This window comes from Poromitra crassiceps, assembly GCF_964638095.1.
Source record: "Poromitra crassiceps genome assembly, chromosome: 8".
Classification (NCBI taxonomy): Eukaryota; Metazoa; Chordata; class Actinopteri; order Beryciformes; family Melamphaidae; genus Poromitra; species Poromitra crassiceps.
In genome coordinates this window covers 11,289,560-11,308,267 of record NC_139629.1, presented here as the reverse complement: position 1 = coordinate 11,308,267, position 18,708 = coordinate 11,289,560, and the positions used below count along the sequence as shown (strand labels likewise).

Sequence of the window (18,708 nt, the reverse complement as noted above, 5' to 3'; positions counted from 1 at the left end):
GGTTTTTCTTTGATTCTGCTACTATTTATGCTTACAAACAGGCTGAACCATCCTTGATTACTGAACAAATTACTGTCAACATGTTAAGCATAGCAGTCAAAGGATATATATATATATTTCCATCTTTACATAATACTATGAATTTACTTGTGGGCCTCTAAGTTTTGGAGTCATGCTTCATCATCCCATCACATTTACATTTTCTACTGTAAGTACACCTCACCCCCATGCATGTTGCCATACTGCAATACCATTTTTATTTTAGAAAGTAGTCAAAATAACAAATGTCTTACTATTATCTACAATTTAACCAAAACTTCACATTTCCATGGTATTCCACATCCATATTCTGTGAATCCATTTACTATTTCAGGAAAATGAAAGGACTTTAGTAGACTTAGTAGACTAAAATGAAAAGAATAAAACAAACTAATGAAAAACAAGTTGGCACTGTGTGCACAAATTGCAGCTGTTTGGCTCCCTTCTGGTGTGTAGAAAATACTTGGGACAGAATACTAAAAGCACAATTAATGATTGAAACATGGTCAGAGAATGAATGGCCTTCAATCTTACAATGTCCCAAACTGACTGTAAATACACCATGAGTACCATCTTGAAAAGTTTCCCACAAGTTCCTCCTCAGATCCAACCATCGAGAGAGTGTTGAGGCAGCAGAAGTATGGGTAATACTTTATATTAAGGTACACATATTCACTGTTAACTAGTTGCTTATTAGCATGCGTATTAGTAGCATATTGGCTGCTTATTGGGCATTATAAAAGCACTTAGTAGTCTTATTCTGCATGACCATTTTCTACAACTACTAGGCCATTTTCCTTCAATAACCTGCTAATTACAGCTTATCGATAGATAATATAAGGAAGTCTTATATGTTGCTCAATATGGGGCTTATAAGGTGGTAGTACCACTAAAGCATATTAAGATCTTATAATTCATGTACAGCAACTTCATTGCTTACTATCAATAAGCAGTAATTAGGAGGTTATTGTGGGAAAACTCTTAGTTAATAGTCTAGTAGTTGTAGAATATGCATGCAGAATAAGGAATTAATAAGAGTTTCATAATGACTAATAAGCATAACCTGATGCTGCCAGGTGGTTTGTTTTCACATAACCATCTGGGAATGAGTCGCTTGGGAAACCGTTTCAAAGGGCAGGCACTTAAAAAAAAAAAAAAAATCGCTGGCAGGTGATTGGATGAACCATCTGTCTATCACAGGCTCGCTTCTTGCTGGCGTCACACGTAAAGCCCGCCCATAGCTGTCCATAGGACGCTGATCGGTGCAAACCACTGATGGTTCAGATTCAAACCGATAGTTTGGAGTGTGGCAAGATGGATCTGTCGTGTGATCGCGAATCCAGCTGTCTCGCAAGGCTATAATAAACAGCCAATAAGCAACTAGTTAACGGCGAATATGTGTACGTTAATATAAAGTGTTACCGAAGTATGTCTTTGGAAAGTCGATATTATTAACCATTGAAAAGTTTCAGAGTGTATGTGTGTGTATTCAGTAGTACATGTCCTGGAAGAGTTTGCTCCCCATCTCGATGTAGGCCTCCTTCTCCTGCGCACTCATCTGCTCCACCAGCTCTGGCGTCTGGCTCACCTCTCGGTACGAGAAGGCCCGGCCCCCCACCATCACTGTGGGCTCGTCCCCCACCTCCTCAAACTCGTCGTCGTCGTCCTCTTCCTCGCCCCTGCGCTGCGGGGCGGTGGGCGGGGCCTGTGGGGAGTCGTCATCTGATTCACTGGTGTCGCTGTCCGAGTCGCTGGCATTGGCTCCGGCAGAGGCCAGCGCCCGGGCGGCGGCACCCGGTCCGGGGGTCCGGTCCGCACCCCTCTTCTCGTGAATGAGGAGGGCACGCATCACCTCTTCGTTTTCGTCCAACTGACCCGTGCCGAGAACGCCGGCGCCATCCTGGACACCTGGTGCGATGTCTCCAGCTGTGGAAGGGGGAAAAAAGAGATTTAATATACACACGAGTGAACTGAATTCCCTTAAAGAGACTTTGCTTCTCGGTTCCTAAAAAGGCTAGGTAGGTAGGTATGTAGGTAGGTACGTACGTACGTACGTAGGTACTTTTATTAATCATCGAGGGGAAGTTCCTCTGTTACAGCAGCAACAAAATACAAATAGACAGTAGAATATACACAATGGTAAAAATAAGCAGAGAAAATAAAGATATGCACAACGGTAAGAATATGCATAGAGAAATATGCATAGCAGTAAAACGTAAAAATATGCATAGCAGTAAAATACACACAAATTATATACCTACTGTATACTAGGGATGGGCATTTCTAGCAAAAACACTATTCGAAATTCGCTGGCCAAATTCGAATTTAATTCGAAATTCGAAAAAAAAAAAAAAAATGTAAATTTTTTTTTTTTTTTTTTTTTTTTTTTTTGTGAGTGAAATGTTGCATTGTCTCCCCTGATTCTAAGTCTACGGCTTTATTAATTAATATAAAAAGCTTCTGCTGTGGATTTTTAGCTCAAACAAGCATTGCACCACTGAAGTAAAGAACATGTTACATGACATTGACATTTTCGAAAATAAAAAACAGTTTTGACAATCATGAGTGGTTCATTAAATATTTAGTAGGCTCAGGTCTGAGTGCCAAAGGGGCGCCAAAGTCACCCCCTCTCCCTCTTCATGGGATTTAATCCGCCATTCATTTTTCCATAAACCTTGCTTAAAATGCTTATAAAAATTGTTTTACTTGCTCAAACCAAGCGATTTGACTATACTTAGAATCAGGGGAGACAATGCAACATTTCACTCAAAAAAAAAAAAAAAAAAAAAAAAAAAAAAATCGAATTTCGAATTTCAATAATAAAAGTCGACCTTGATAATAACAACGATTATTCGAAAATTCGAAATTCGATGCCCATCCCTACTGTATACATAGACCACAATAATAATATAATGTAATGTGCATGTGCAAAGGAGCAAGTGTCCAAAGTGCGGGGTGTGTGTGTGTGGGGGAGGCATTATAGAGTCTGATGGCTATGGGCAAGGACCTCCTGTAACGCTCTGTGGTGCACCGAGGCAGAATGAGCCTGTTGCTGAACGCGTGCTCCTCTGCCTGGCCAGTGTCATGGAGAGGTGAGAGGTAGGCCTGTCACGGTACGTGTATTCGTCCCGTGACGTCACAGTATGGGCGTCACGGTTCGGTGCGTGTAGCTCTATGACGAATACGTCAATACACACTCTTTTACGTTCGTAAAAATTTACGTTCGTCATAATCGTCAATATTCAAATCATCTTTCGTGTTTATGAACATTGCACATCATAAAACATCAACAACTCACCCTAGCACAACTCACCCTAGTGTATTCAGGCTAAACATAGTCCATTTATCTTTCGGAAGCCTTTGCCATCAACAAAGTTGAGTGGAAGCGTCTTGCACAGTCATGCATTGCCATGATCTTGTGTGGGATAAACGCGTTATGGGCCAACACGTTCAATGCGATAGCATCAGGTCCTGCTGTCCTTCCTTGCGTCCACATGCCTGTGCTGAATGTCGGTCTACGTTATTGTAGATGTGGTGGAATAACGTGCAGTCAGCTTTACTGTGTAACAACCTAGCTTTTATTTAGCCTCCGGATAGCGGTAGATAGGCAACAACAATGCTGTACTTCCTAGTTCCCAGCGTCCCTAGCGAGTGTGTCGTGGTGTATGATGGGGCGGTTGTTATGGCAACTATCAACATAGTCTACACAGTTATGCCAGTTTTATCTGACACAGCCTTTCAGCCTACATACAACCATATTTTCATTGACTGGATCAAACTACTGCCAAACTGCACTGTTTTATGAGATGCCATCTCCCTTCTGCTCCTTTGACTACGCCTGGTTTGTTTACTTTACATCCGGGCATTAGAGGAGGGGGGCTGTACTGTAGTGGCTGTTTATTATTATGATCATTTAATTATTAGTTTAAACAACTAGTATTTTGGTGCCGACTATCGAGGGTAGCGGATGTTTAAACGTTTAACCAACTAGTTGCCTGCATCCCTGTATGCAGTCATAGAGCCAGCCCTACATAAAAATATAACCTAATGCAAAAGAGTCTCACTGCTAGTGTTTACTGGTTTAATACACTACAGGGCCATGCTGTACCAATTTATGACACTAGGTGGAGCACTAGTACTGTGTTCAAAATCAATGCCACGGGTTCAAAAATAAATGAAAACAAACCTATTTGGGATTTTTTTGTTGCTTTTTCCCCGTTGTACCGAACTCATACAGAACGGTGACCCCGCAACCGAGGTACGTACCAAACTGTGACTTCTGTGTACTGTGACACCCCTAGTGAGAGGCGTTGTCCATGTTGGCCAGCAGTTTGGACAACATTCTCCTCTCAGCCACCACACTCACAGGGTCCAGGCCTGTCCCCAGGACAGACCACCACACTCACAGGGTCCAGGCCTGTCCCCAGGACAGACCACCACACTCACAGGGTCCAGGCCTGTCCCCAGGACAGACCACCACACTCACAGGGTCCAGGCCTGTCCCCAGGACAGACCACCACACTCACAGGGTCTAAGCTGGTCCCCAGGACAGACCACCACACTCACAGGGTCCATGCTGGTCCCCAGGACAGACCACCACCCTCACAGGCTCCATGCTGGTCCCCAGGAGAGACCCCGCCCTCACAGGCTCCATGCTGGTCCACAGGACAGACCCCACCCTACTCAGCAGCTTGTCTAGTCTGTTAGTGTCTGCAGCTTTTATGGTGCTGCCCCAGCACACAGCTGCAAAGAAGAGGGCGCTTGCCACCACCGACTGATGGGACGCATTAAGCATGGGTCCACGACACGTATGTTAAAGGACGTCAGCCTCCTCAGGAAGTGGAGTTGATTCTGTCCCTTCTTGTATATGGCCCTGGTGCTCGTATTTATTGAAGGACAATGTCTGTGTTCAAACTTAATTTGAACCATGTCCAGATGACATCTCTATTTCCAGACCCCAAAGGTTTCCATGATCATTACAGACAGATGCACAGACACACCTGCGAGAGAGGACTTTCGGAAGGCATAATTCATGCAATTTCCAGAAGACTGGATTGTATTAATGAGCAGTCCTTGCTCAGCCTTGTACTAATCAGGCCTCTGATTGCTTCAATTGGGCAATTATGGTTCAATGGGAGTCTGGCGAGGTGCATGCCCTTGGGTGAGGAAACAATGTTAGCTTAAGATGCCTGGTGGAAATAGCTCTCTGACAGAGGGAGATAACATGGGGCTGACCTGTAATAGCCTGTTTTCACGGCACAGACAGAGAGCAGAGATTGGAATTTAAGGATATGGAACAGCATTGAAAGGGGCGTGTTAGGATGAACAGATGGACTCAGAAGGTTAGATAGCCTACTTAGAAGACAGAAGAGATGAACAAATAAACTTGCAGACATGGGCAAGGAAAGATGTAAAGCAAAGAAATAAAGAAAAAAAGAAATAGGTGTAATGTGCAAATGATACATACAGACAATCCTGAAATAAAAACAAATCGTCCAAAAATAACGACAAGAAAGAATATAACCCGTGACCAGGTGTAGTGCGGGGAAAATCTCAACTCACGGTTCTTGAGTGCATCAGGCTCGCTGTAAGCGCCCTGCACGGTGCTCTGGGTCAGCCAGACGGGCCTCTCTTTGGGTGCCTTGCCCTCACTGGCCTGCTTCCGCTGGTCGTCCTGCTCCTCCATGTTGATATCGACGTTCTGGATGTACATGTCGGCGTAGGATGCTCCCTTGTTGGACCAGGCCTCGCGGTGTGGGCCGGCAGAGGCTCCTGCCAACGCTGCCGCACGCTCACGGCTGGTGAGATGCAAGGATCCAAAGGTTTAGGAAAAGTAGATAGGTGATGGACTTCATCCCTGCCAAAGTAGCTAATTCTGTAAAAAGCCCAAATTAAATACTAGTGTATTTAGTAGTTATTACTTCTTCTTTTTTTATGCCAGTGAAGATAAAGTATTATACGAGGTAGAATATTTTTGTCCAGTTTAAATGCAAAGAAACACATTTGAAATGATCCTGCAGAGGACATAAGATTAATACTAACACATTTCTGTTACCGAAAATATCCATAACAAAAAACACTACAACACAATGGATGTATTTTATTCACATGTTTTTGTTGATTTGTTTACACACCACGCAAGACTGTTGTTTTTAGTGTCTTATAAGCCCATGCAGCCTGGGCACCCTGTGTGCACGACACTTAAATAAATATCTATATGATGTTGGACTTTCTAAATGTGAAAAACTCTCTACCAAAGCTTGCGCCCACGACGACTAATATTGTGCAATATAATCAAGCTAAAACCTGGAGCAGTTTCATTGACAATGAATTTTAAGATTGCCTTTGTAGGCCAATAGAATAAAAATGAGTTTAAACTTTTACTGCCAAATAAGCTTTATTCCATTGTGGTACTAACAGTTATGAAGATGCAGGTAGCATGATCCAATATCCCTGTAAAATCACTGTTAATGGATTTAGACTCTTGAGGAAGGCACAGTAGGAACTGTGCTGCGGTGATGTATGAGATGTGAGGGAAGTGTATTTCTGTGTGTGCTGGCAGGGACAAACCTCTGTTTGAGGGCGGGGATCTCAGCGGGCTCGGGCTCCAGCAGGTCAGGCGACAAGTTAACATCTTCGGTCTCCCGCAGCAGCACGTAGATGGGCTCGATCTGTTCGTTGAAGCGTGCCACCATCGTCCTGGCATCCTTCTTGGGCACCACCGACTCGTCCTCCTCTACCTCCGTCTGGCAAAAGGTGCAGCGAAACGTCCCTGAGGGCAAATTAGGGAAGAGTATGAAGAACAAGTGGTTGGGGATGTCCTGGTGATTTAGCCGATGGATGTACAGCACACCAGCTTCCAGTTGGTTGATGCTTGTTGACTTTTACCCTACTGCCTGGTGTACCAGCATACACTATTTCTTTTGTGTTGGGCTTTTAGGGGAATTATATAGAAGAAGAAAAAATATATAAAAATATAGTATTGTATAGTATAGTATAGTATTAAACCCTCCATAACATATCAAAATTATTCCCAAAACCCTAGTGTGCTTATAAGACAACAGTGGTTGAGAAAACATGGGGCGGCTGTAGCTGAGGAGGTAGAGCGGGTCGTCCACTAATCGCTTTGAATAAAAGAGGTCGGTGGTTCGATTCCCGGCTCCTCCAGTCTGCATGTCGAAGTGTCCTTGGGCAAGATACTGAACCCCAAATTGCTCCCGTTGGTGCGTGGTAACCTGCCGCCATTGGTGTGTGAATGGGTGAATGTACCTACTGACTGTAAAGCGCTTTGGATAAAAGCGCTATATAAATGCAGGGCAGGCCATTTACCATTTACCATGGTCATTAACCTTATCTAGAGGAAACAGTTCAGGGCTGTAACAATGGATCTTGAGGGGTGTGTGCTGTGTGTGCGTTTGTCCCAAAGGGATGTCATGCTGTACTATATAAACGCCTTGATTCTAAGTAAAGGCAGATATTTTGACCATAAGCCTTTGTTTCTGTATTTTCATTGATCCCCATAAAATATCCAAATGATTCCCAAAAGCCTAGCGTGCTTAGAAGACAACAGTGGTTGAGAAAACATGGTCATTAAGCTTATCTGGAGGAAACAGTCCAGGAAACAGTTCAGGGCTGTAACAATGAATCTTGATGGGTGTGTGCTGTGTGTGCGTTTGTCCCAAAGGGATGTCATGATAAACGCCTTGATTCTAAGTAAAGGCAGATTTTTCACCACAAGCCTTGTGTCTCCATTTTCATTGATTAGCCGTATTTTCATTGATTAACCACAACAATTACGGTATGCACTATTTAGGCAGTGCAGAGCTAAGACCTACAGCAAGCACATGGCAAAAATATACTTAATGGTAAATGGACTGTATTTATAGAGAGCATTTTATATAGTCTATCGACCTCACATTCACCCATTCACACACCGACGGCGTCTGCAGCCATGCAGGGCGCTAACTGCTCGTCGGGAGCAGTTAGGGGTTCAGTGTCTCGCTCAAGGACACTTCGGCACACTGCCGGGAGGAGCCAGCCTCGAACCGGGAATCTTCCGATTCCCAGGCGACAGCTCATACCTCCTGAGCTAATGCCGCCCCTTAAAGACAAAGACTTAAAGACAAAGATGCTGGAATACACTGTTGAGCCTCCTGGAGATATCGGTGCCTTAATTAAACAAAACATCAGTGAAGGGAGATTTATATTTGTGTACTACATTATTATCCCCATAGCTGCCAAGTCTCACTCCAAATGTTTGGTGAAACTTGGCAGCTGTGTTATCCCTGTGAGGAAATTCATCCTCTGCATTTAACCAATCCTATACTAGTTAGCTACCTAGAAGCTAGGAGCAGTGGGCAGCCGCAGTACAGCGCCCGGGGACCAACTACAGAGGACAAATGTATAACCATGTATACACACGAAAAGTGTGCTGCACCACTTTCCACACAGGTTTCCAAATGTCTAAAAATCCATGGTCATGTGGTAAGAAAGGATTGAATGATTGATTGATTTTTATAGTGGACAATAAAATACATCCAATCTGATCACAGAAAATGCATGTTAGCGGTGGTACCAGGTGGTACCAGGTGTAAATGTCAATGACCTCTATGAGTTCATCAATCATTGATTTGGGCTTCGGTTGTTACATCACATCCTGTGTATTGGTAAATGGGGGACAGAAATAGAAGGAAAGATACTGGGTTGGAGAGAGGGGAGGGGAGGGGAGGGGAGGGTGAGCAGGAGAAAGTGGGTGAGAGATGAGCAAGCACAAGACAGCTTGCAGAAGAAACAAAGACACTAGTATCTTCATTTTGTAGACTTGGGGATTTATGATCTTATTGGATTAGTAGGCTGTGTTACTTTATTGGAATTACAAATCGTATGCTGGCCATGGCGATCTAGTAAGAAAAAGTGGTTATCTTGAATTGTGAGATAGAAGGAAGCTTCTGAGTAATTCATAAAACATGTCTGACTTGACACCGAGATAATCCATATCAGACTAGTCTCTGCAACTTTATTGCAGTTACAATTTACATATTAGTCTCTTTTTTTCCATGATGGCCCAATATCCTTCTTTTTCCTTTTTTCTTTTTTTAATGCCTTTGTGTACAAGTGTACCAAATTATATGCTTTCATCACAAAATGCACAATTGTTATGGTTATCTGCGCAATGTATTCAGTTTAATTCAGCATTTAATTTAATTCCCATTGGGGTGATTGTTTTATGGACTGCAATCAGGGAACAGAGTGAACAAGGCCTCAAATCTACAGTGTAACCACCATTTATTGTCATCAAATCTACAGTGTAACCACCATTTACTGCTATCAAAAAGGCCTCAAATCTACAGGGTAACATCCTTTAGGACTTCCAGGACTTCCAGGATTTATTATGTCCAGTCTACTATTGGGCAGGCCAACAACATCTTAGATGACCCCTTGCATGTGCTGAATCTCAGGAAGGAGGTACAGGGTCCCTCTCGGCAAACACAATCGTTATAAAAACTCGTTTATCCCTCAATTGATCAAGCTTATTAATGAGAAGCTAGGGGAGGGCAGACAGACACATAGGATCTGAGAGCTCCTTGAATAGCGTGATATGGGCATAGCCTACGAGATACACATTCATGTATCTATAATATGATGTGTGTGTGTGTGTGTGTGTGTTGTGTGTGAAATGCAACTCAAATGCGAGTATGAGTGGGAGTGTGTGTGGGTTGTACGCATGTGTGAGGCATACTTTGTACTGTATATAAAATAGCAGATGTGCTGCTGCCCATGGTGTTGGGCTGGTGTTGTTCACTATGTTCACATCATGTCTTCTTGCACTATTTTTGTATTGTTGTTTGGTCCGTTGCAGCTATTACCGGTATATACAGTCAACGGTTGCAGCATGGGCTTGTCCTCCAAGACAAGTTTCTCCCAAAAGGGGGACCAAATAAAATAATCTAATCTTATCTTATCTAATCTTTATGTAATCAAAGTCCGTCTGTAGAACAAATGCACATTTCCCCATCCTGCTGACATCACAAGATTTGAGTTCAGCGGGGTCAGGCTTTAGGAGAGGGTTGTTCATATATTTTACAAGGGGTAAGCCGTTCCGTTTCTCCATGGCAGCGGGGGTTCTCTTCCCCCTCCCTTCTCCCTGAGCAGTTTGCTCACACGGCGCTAGCCCAGGGTCAGGTCAGCCAAAACCAAATGGAAACTTCCAGTTAAAACTTTCAAAATAATGTCATCAATAGCATGTTGGTGCTAGAGCCGTATATATAGAAGAGTCACGACATCTCCATTCACTCCAATGGACTTTCTTTTTTTTGAAAAAAATCACTCTATGAGTGGAAATAGCAGCACTCCAAAAATTAAAATGCAAGACTTTGTTCAAATTTCATTTTTTTTTTATTCAAGGTTTCATCAGAGCATCATACAGAATGATTGTATCAGCCTCTTTTTTATAATGTAGGTAAAATAATCATCCCCGCCTGTGTAGGGTGAGGTACTTGTTTAAAATCAATACAACATAGAAATATAGCACTTAATAGAAAAAAGTACATTTTCATAACAGTGACTTCATGAAAAGTTGCATAAAGACAGTACATTTTTATAATAGCGAGATTAGGCTATATTCTAGGAAAATCACCTTTCACAAGAGTTCTGAAATTCAGGGATACTTGAGTCAACATCAAGGCATATAGACAGCAAGGAACTGTAGACAATACTATAATAAATCATCTTCATCATCTGTATATCATTTTAGGAATCATATGCAAACATAATAGAAAAAAATAACATCGGGATCCAGACCACTCATTAAAATTCCTTCAAACATAATGCTGTTGTGAATAATTTGCCTCAGTATCATATTACATTTTAGGATATAATAATAGCATAAAAAATAGTGTCTAAAATGTACAATGGTCTCTTTCAGAGACTAATACAATTCCAGACTTCCTACTAAGCAGCAAAACATTATTCTTTATTTGTTCTTCCCATTGCATCCTATAGATTTTATTATAATGAAAGGGAAATACCGGTAGGCCTACTTCTATGGAATTATTATCAATAACCATTTGTATAGAGCAGGGGTTTTCAAAGCGGGAGGGGGGCCTCCCCAGGGGGGTTCCAAGCACTTTCGTTTCAGGGGAGGCTCATTATGGAAGGGGGGGTTAGGGTTGGGGGGGGAGGGGGGGGTGATAAAAATAAAAACATGAGTAACATTAGTTATTCTACTTTCCCAGAGTCAGAAACTAATAAAGGCTTTTTAGACAGACGTTTTTATGTATTCGGGGCGCGTTTTTCCAAGCTTTGACTTGGAGGAGGCCCATCATTTCATCATTTCACACTTTCAAAAGCCCTGGTATAGAGTTTTAAAGCTGCAATGTACTGTCAAACAAAAGGAACATTGCAGTAGGCAATATTATTTCATTATCATTTTGCTTGTAGGTCTGACAAAAACCAACCAATCAGGGTTAGCTAGAGAACATAACTAGATAATCACAGCAAACAAACAAGGGTCATTCGGGTTCTACTCTCTGCTATGTTGCTATGGTTAATATTCCATTGATGTTGTTTAAACATTCATGTGAAAACACAAATGATACAATCATGTGCAATCTCATGTATTCAGCATAAAGAGTTACTGAGACAAACAACCTGATACAGTACTTCAGGGGTTCCCAAACTTTTCCGACCACGTACCACTACGTACCAAACCAAATTTCCCAGGGACCACTTCCACTGCGTATATCCCCCCCATAAAATGAAATTAGCTGATTTAACCATGCAATTAGCAGCAGAAAGGCTAAATAACAATATAAGGCTACTAGCTGGTTCAAAATGGAGACACACGGGACACACACACACACCTGCCAACATTAGGCTGTGAAAAAGAGGACCCCTTTGAAAAAGTAGTTTTCTGTCGCCAAAATGTAGCCTGAATTTGGAGTGTTATTTAGCTACCTTCCTGACAAGCTAGCATGACATGGTTGGTACAAATCGATTCTTTAAGTCTTCTAGTTTCATATGATACTAGAAACTTCAATCTGGCTTTAAAACTGAGCCTGCTGCAGCCTCTGAAAGTAAATGTTCAAAATTGTGATGTTTCCCAAATATCGCGATATTTCCGAAAATCGGCCCAATCCGGCAACTGCTCAGGGTTAATGTGTATGTAAAAACTGTTGTCTGTAAAAATAATAATAAAAGAAAATGCAATTCTCTGACCACAGTTTGGGAACCAATGCAGTAGTTGATCGACTCTGAGTGGTCAATTCAAAATCTGAGTCTGTATCTAAACTGAATGTCTATGGTGGGATGCATAGATCCAAAGCCCCATCGTTTGGTGTCAATACCAGGTATCTTCTCATCAGGATTCTTCAGCTCAAAGTCAAAGTAGATTAACATGAGGAAAACAAACTGCTTCAGCTCATTGGTGGCAAAGAAGCGCCCAGGGCACATGGAGACCCCAGCCCCCCAGGGCATGTTGAAATACTTCACCTTCTTCCCTGATTTGTAAAAGTCTGTTTTCTTGGTCCCATCTGGATTAAGAAAGCGGTCATATTTGAAAGAAAGCGGGTCGGGGTGGACTTCCGGGTCAATCTGAACGGCACTGTAAGGAAAGAGCGACATTCTGTCACCCTCGCGAATACAGTACTCACGGCCATCAGCCATCTTGAAGGTCAGATCCTGGAGTACGGCCCTGGTGAGCATAGGTGCAGCAGTCAGCCGGAGGCTCTCTTCTAGAGCGCTGTCCAGGATTGGCGTTTTCAGCAGCATGTCGCGGGTCAGGTCGATGAGAGGGCCACTGCGCCGGACTTCCTGCCCCGTTTGCTTCAGGACATCGTCAACCTCCTCCTGAACAGCCCTCAGAGCTTCTGGGTGCTTCATGAGGTAGAGGAGCAGCCAGAAGGCAGCAGGCCCTGTGTTGCCCTGGGAGGCCCATAGAAGCAAGAACAAATACCGGCTTTGCATGAACTCCTTCATCCCGTGCTCCTCTCTCACCTGCTGCATGTCCCACACCCAGCCACTGACGTTGTCCTTGGTCTTCACCTTTGGAACTGACAGAGTGCTCCAGAAGTTCCTCTTTAGCCTGTCCGCCTCCATCTTCTGTCTAGGTGGCAGAACCCCATAGGCCAGTCCGGGGAAGAGTTGGTCATATTTACGAAACTCATCAAATAGTGCCTCTGATTCTACTCTGTCTGTCTGTCTGGCTTTCTCCACACTCCCTGATGTCTTGGCTGTCTCATTGCCAAAAAGAGATAGGTAGCCAGCCCTAAACACAATGTTGTAGCAGTACATAAACAGTCCATCCTCTATCCATGTTTTTGGGCCTTCCGCTGAGCCTATGTTGTGCAGCATTAGGTTCTGTAAATTACTCATCATGGCTTGCGTCATTACTACCAGTCCATCCCCCATTAAGTGCTTGTTAGTGGACAGCTTGAGAAACTTGTGGTCATCCTCCATTCGTTTATAACTAAAGACTCGGACTATGAGTTGCCTCGCAAACTTGTTGAAGTCCAGTTTTGTTCGAGCCTCCTTAACAAACGGTCCAAATGACAGAGGGTCCATGAGGAAGGTGAAGTAAAACCCTCCCAGCTGGATTGTGAATATATCCCCATGTTTTTGCCTCATCCTCTCTAGGAACTTTGCCGCGTCCCTGCGAAACTCCCACACATGGCCCAGCCAGGGGATGGGTCCCTTATCCAAAGGGGGCTCTCCTGGGCGCCGCTGTCGAAATGCCCCGAGAAGGTACAGCCCTCCAAGTATAGTCGCAAGCACAGCAAGCAGGATGGGCAGCAGGAATCCCATGACTGTTTCTCCTTGCAGCCACTGAAGAATCTGGAAGCAAAGCTCACATTCCTTTGATATAAAGACCGGGTGCTCCTCCCCCTTTGCATGATTGAGGAAAACTGTCCATGTGCATTCATTTATCTCCCCAACCAGGAGGCCAATACATCTGGAACTGCACATGGCCATAAATCTTTTATTGGTTTTTACTTTATTTTTGGCAAGTCTGCGCAGTGTGGTGGGGCACGCATCCCCAGGTATGGACTAGTTATTCCTGGAACAAAGCAAGTACTAAGCAACATATACTGTATATTTTTTTTTATATTTTGTAAAATAATACTTACAAATCAAGTTAATTCCTTATGGAAATAATTAAATACATGCCACAACTAAGACACCCCCCCCCCCCCCCCCCCCAATAAAGCAGATTCATGTATATTCTAGTACAGGGGTTCCCAAACTTTTCTGTCCAAGTATCACTACGTACCAAACCAAATTTGCCAGGGACCAGTCCACTCCCCCCCCCCCCATAAAATTGAAATATGTTGATTTAACCATGCAATAGCAGCAGAAAAGCTAAATGAGAATATAAGGCTACTAGCTGGTTCAAAACAGACACACAGGGACACACACACACCTGCCAACATTAGGCTGTGAAAAAGAGGACCCTTTTGAAAATGTTTTCCCCTCGCCAAACATTTGCCTGTGTTATTTAGCTACCTTCCTGACAAACTAGCATGACATGGTTGGTACAAAAATATTCCTTCTAGTTTCATATGATACCAGAAACTTCACTCTGGCTTTAAAACTGAGCCTGCTGCAGCCTCTGAAAATAAATGTTCAAAATGGTATTAATGTGTATACTGTATGTAAAAACTTGTCTGTAAAAAAAAATCTCTGGTACAGTGCTGAAGCAGGAAGTGATGTTCACTTTGGCTCTCTATAAAGTCAATCCAATTCTGACCATAATGTTATCCAACTGCTCCCCAGTTGGGTGCTCGGACCACACCCATTTTCAAACTTGGCCTTCATCATTGTGATTGAAACTGCACACCTGTAGTTTTGTGACTGCATTTTGCACAGTTGTGAGGCTATCGCCTTGGCAAAGTACTCAAAACTGCTCACGAGTGTGGTATATCCCGCTACAACACACACACCCACACATGCACGCGCACAAGGTGAAAACAATACCAGCCACACGCTGCCATGGCTGGTAATAAACTTGCAGGCTAAAGATGATAGCAGCAACACAGGATGTGCATGCCATGCATAGACACATTGGGGAGCAGAACAGGTCTGAAAAGCCAACAAGTTTCTCCCCCGTATGTTTTACTCAAATGAAAGGATCAAGAGAAAGAAAGGTTCTGCACACTTACAGGCAATGTACACCAGATGCGTTAGGGCTGCGTTGTGGATCCGGTAAAAGTGCCGGATCGACTCTCGCCCATGTTAATAGATAAGCAATATATGCGGTACGGAAAAATTACGCACCTGTTCTATTTTTATCGGATCCCGCATATGTATGACAGATGACATGAGTGTGGGTCTGTTCGCAGCCGTACCGCATCTGTTCCAGAGCTGGTGTACACACTGCCTGTTAGATCCATGTCGATTAAGTGCCAAGCCTTCAGTCACAAGACCATCATCAGGCCAAAGAAACATCCATTCATAAACAGCAGGGCGATCAGTACAATCTTGCCCTGCAGTTCATGAATGGACGCTGTTCATTAGGGTTATGTTAACATTAGGAATGATCATTTAAGATGACAGTTAGCTTACCCGTGACCCATGCATCGTGATACACATCATATCGTGAGGTCTTTGCCCTAACAGATAAGTCCCCCCGAACATATTGTACACAAGGAGCATGGTGGTCAGGTGATTTCTACTCCCTCAGTCCTAAGAAAGACACATTATTAAGCAAAACAAGAAGACACCATTCTTTGAGGCAGTGATAGCCTGGAGCGGGTGTGGGCTATTTCCCAGAGGGCAGATTAGTGTATACACAGCAGACAAGATACACCCCAAGACACCAGGCACCGCCACTGAGACTGGCTTGCCACAGATAACTCTGCATTGACCCAACAGAACCCTCCGATCCTCACGCACTGTTCCCCTCACCGTTCCAACATCCAAACTCCACAGCTTTGGTGATCGAGCATTCTCCATGCTTCAGGGAATTCCCTCCCCCAGCCTGTCACTCACCCTCACCCCTCATTTTCAAATCCCGACTAAAAGCGTACAACCTCCCCTACCCATAAGCACTTTACCACCCATGGCTGCTCCTGCTCTTCCCTCCCCTCTTGTCTGCCTGGCCCCTGTCCCTGCCACATGTATCCCTGTTTAGCTGTGTTGTATGTACCTCTTGCTTGTTGTATGTTCTTTTGTTTGTTTCTTGTGGACTCCTATTGTCAGAGCATCTTTGGGTCATTGAAAAGTGTTCTATAAATTAATTAATTAATTATTATTATTATCATTATAGCCCGACCGATATATCGGTCTGCCGATATTGGCCGATAACCGTCGGTTGGTAACCGATATATTGGTATCGGCCGATATGTTTGCAGATATTTTTTTATGTTCCATTTTTTAAGTTATAGACAGCATGTTGTGTATATTTTATCCTTTTTCTTAACTCAAGTTATGTAGATTTGTTCCATTTGTGTTTTTGTATTTCTAGTTATTTATAATGATTAAATTCCCAGTGAAGCTTACTGTTACGGTTTCATTGCAATGTCATTATTTTGGACAATAAAGTTCATTGTTAAACTGTAAAATATCCTGCCTATTCATTACATATCTCAAGTCACATCAAGTCATGTCTTTGTCAAGTGTTTAATATTTGAGGGATCATTGCAAAAAAAAGTATAATATAATGTGTATAATATAAGAATATCGGCCGATATATCGATATCGGATTTTGTTTATTCCCTAATATCGGTATCGGCCCCCAGGCAAAGCAAGTTGAATATCCCTGCTGTATATTGTTTAGATCACTTCCTAACTCTGTAACCCTCCTAACTGCTAAATGACTAGGACCAAATAGAACCCTCCCCCCATTGTGAGTATTCTTTTCTGATTCTGAGTATCACTATCTAATAATTGCTGTATATTAGTGAGAGCTTTGGGACCTTGTGCGCTTGTGCACGCGCGCTGGCTACCGTCCGTGTGATCGTTGTGTCCTGAACTGTACTGCACGCAAACTCCAGGGGAAAACAAAAAAAAGCAAACAAAAAACGCTCCATGTGCTGTGTTTTGTGCACAATGGAAGCGCTCTCGACATGATTTCCAAAGCGTTCACACACGTCCGGTGTTAACGGCGCCTAACAAAGTACAATCGGAATCATTTCCCTGGACACAAACAGAGTCACTTGGTATCTCAGTTGCCAAGTCTTTTGGGCCACTGAAGAATGGAGGGCTGCGGTCCTTTGCCAAGATACTGTTACCATTTTCAGCCTGCAAAGCACACCAGCCTTTCTGCTAAATGAGCGACTGACAGCTGGCACCTGTGATGGGAAATGGCCGGCAGCTATGTCGACAAAGTCGAAAGTTAAGAGTGAGTTTATCCGCTGACGCCTCGATACAGAGGAAGGCAACAGGAATGGACCGAGGTCTCATATTGTCATTACAGCCACACCGGTGTTAAGAGTACGAGAGACAGGACACAAAGCAAGGTGGAAGGTGATGCCAGGAGTCAGGAGGGACATGGTTTTCTCTCCATGTCTTTGTTGACCGATTCATCAGAGACAGACTGAGTCACGACTCACGACAGCGTCCTTCACATGTATTAGGGGTGAGGTGTCAAACTGGCTGTGGGTAAAAACGCTGCTATGATCATTTAAGCAGCTTTAGTTTGGAAATGTTAAAGCCATAAAAAGACATGAGATGAGAGGGAGGGAGACCAAAGGACCAGACCGGACCTAAACATCAGGGGAAGAGCAGACCCAGGGGGGATTTCAGGAGAAGATAGAGAGACAGAGATGCACTGGATAACAGTAGTCAAACTCTTCAGCTGTCCACACAGCCTTCTCAAGCTGCTGCAGTATTTTTTGCGAGAGTGAAAAAGGGGTTAAGGGCCTTGCTCAAGGGCAAAAATACATGTTTGGACAAAGATACGAGGGTACACACAAAACAAATTGTGAAAATCCAGAGATCCTTTTGTTTTGAGGTCTTTTTTGTAGGTCAGACTGAGCTGGAACACCTGCAATGCCATTTGGCATTCCCTGTGATGCGGTGTCGAGTGTTGCTGGTCCAGCAGAAGCAACCGACTGACAACTTAAAGTTTTCTTTGTCAGCCTCTGCCCGGGTGCAGGGTTACTGCCTCCACAGCAAGATTCAATACCCACCAACTGAGACGTGTCAGAAACAAGAGACATACGGGCAGAGGAAATGGGAAGAAACTGATGAAGGCGCTGTTGGAAATTGCTGATGGTTCCTAAATGGTAACGGGGAGCTGGGAATCTGGTTTCATCCTCAAAAGGAATTTACACAAAGGTTTTCATCCCCCTTGATCTTTTGCACTTTGTTGTGCTACAAAATTATTCAAAGTTCAAGTGCTATTTTCTATCAAATGGGAGTATAAATTCAATAAATGTATGTTGAAGTATAACATTCCAATTAGGGATGTCGACGGTTAACCGTTAACCGCCGGGAACGTCTTTGGTCGGTTAAGCATGTCGGTTGAACGGTCAATTTCCGTTAATTTGCATATAACAGTGTTGCCAATGTGGCGATTTCCCCCCCTCCTTCGTGGTCAGCAATGTAACATAAGTATATTAAACGATGGGGCAAGTGTTAATCAAGCTAGATTTGGAAATAAACAAATGGTTAATGTTGATTTTATCTACCTGATGTCTGATCAAACGCATTCCGCAGCGAAGCACACACACA

General features: G+C 43.4%; 1 protein-coding gene and 1 pseudogene across 2 annotated transcripts in view; both read right to left on the bottom strand.

The window, feature by feature from the left end:
• Positions 1 to 259: 259 nt before the first annotated feature.
• gtf2e1 (general transcription factor IIE, polypeptide 1, alpha) overlaps positions 260 to 18,708 on the bottom strand; it is a 30,241-nt gene continuing 11,792 nt past the window's right edge. The window contains exons 4-6 of the mRNA XM_083642143.1: positions 6,610 to 6,811; positions 5,602 to 5,837; positions 260 to 1,965 (exon numbers count right to left, since the gene is read on the bottom strand). Coding sequence (XP_083498269.1) covers positions 1,529 to 1,965; positions 5,602 to 5,837; positions 6,610 to 6,811 — 875 coding nt within the window. The 3' untranslated portion in view covers positions 260 to 1,528. The remainder of the gene's footprint in view (positions 1,966 to 5,601; positions 5,838 to 6,609; positions 6,812 to 18,708) is intronic.
• Positions 10,452 to 13,839, bottom strand: LOC310781503 (5-beta-cholestane-3-alpha,7-alpha-diol 12-alpha-hydroxylase pseudogene; annotated as a pseudogene). The gene has a single exon. The product of its transcript is annotated as a 5-beta-cholestane-3-alpha,7-alpha-diol 12-alpha-hydroxylase pseudogene (transcript).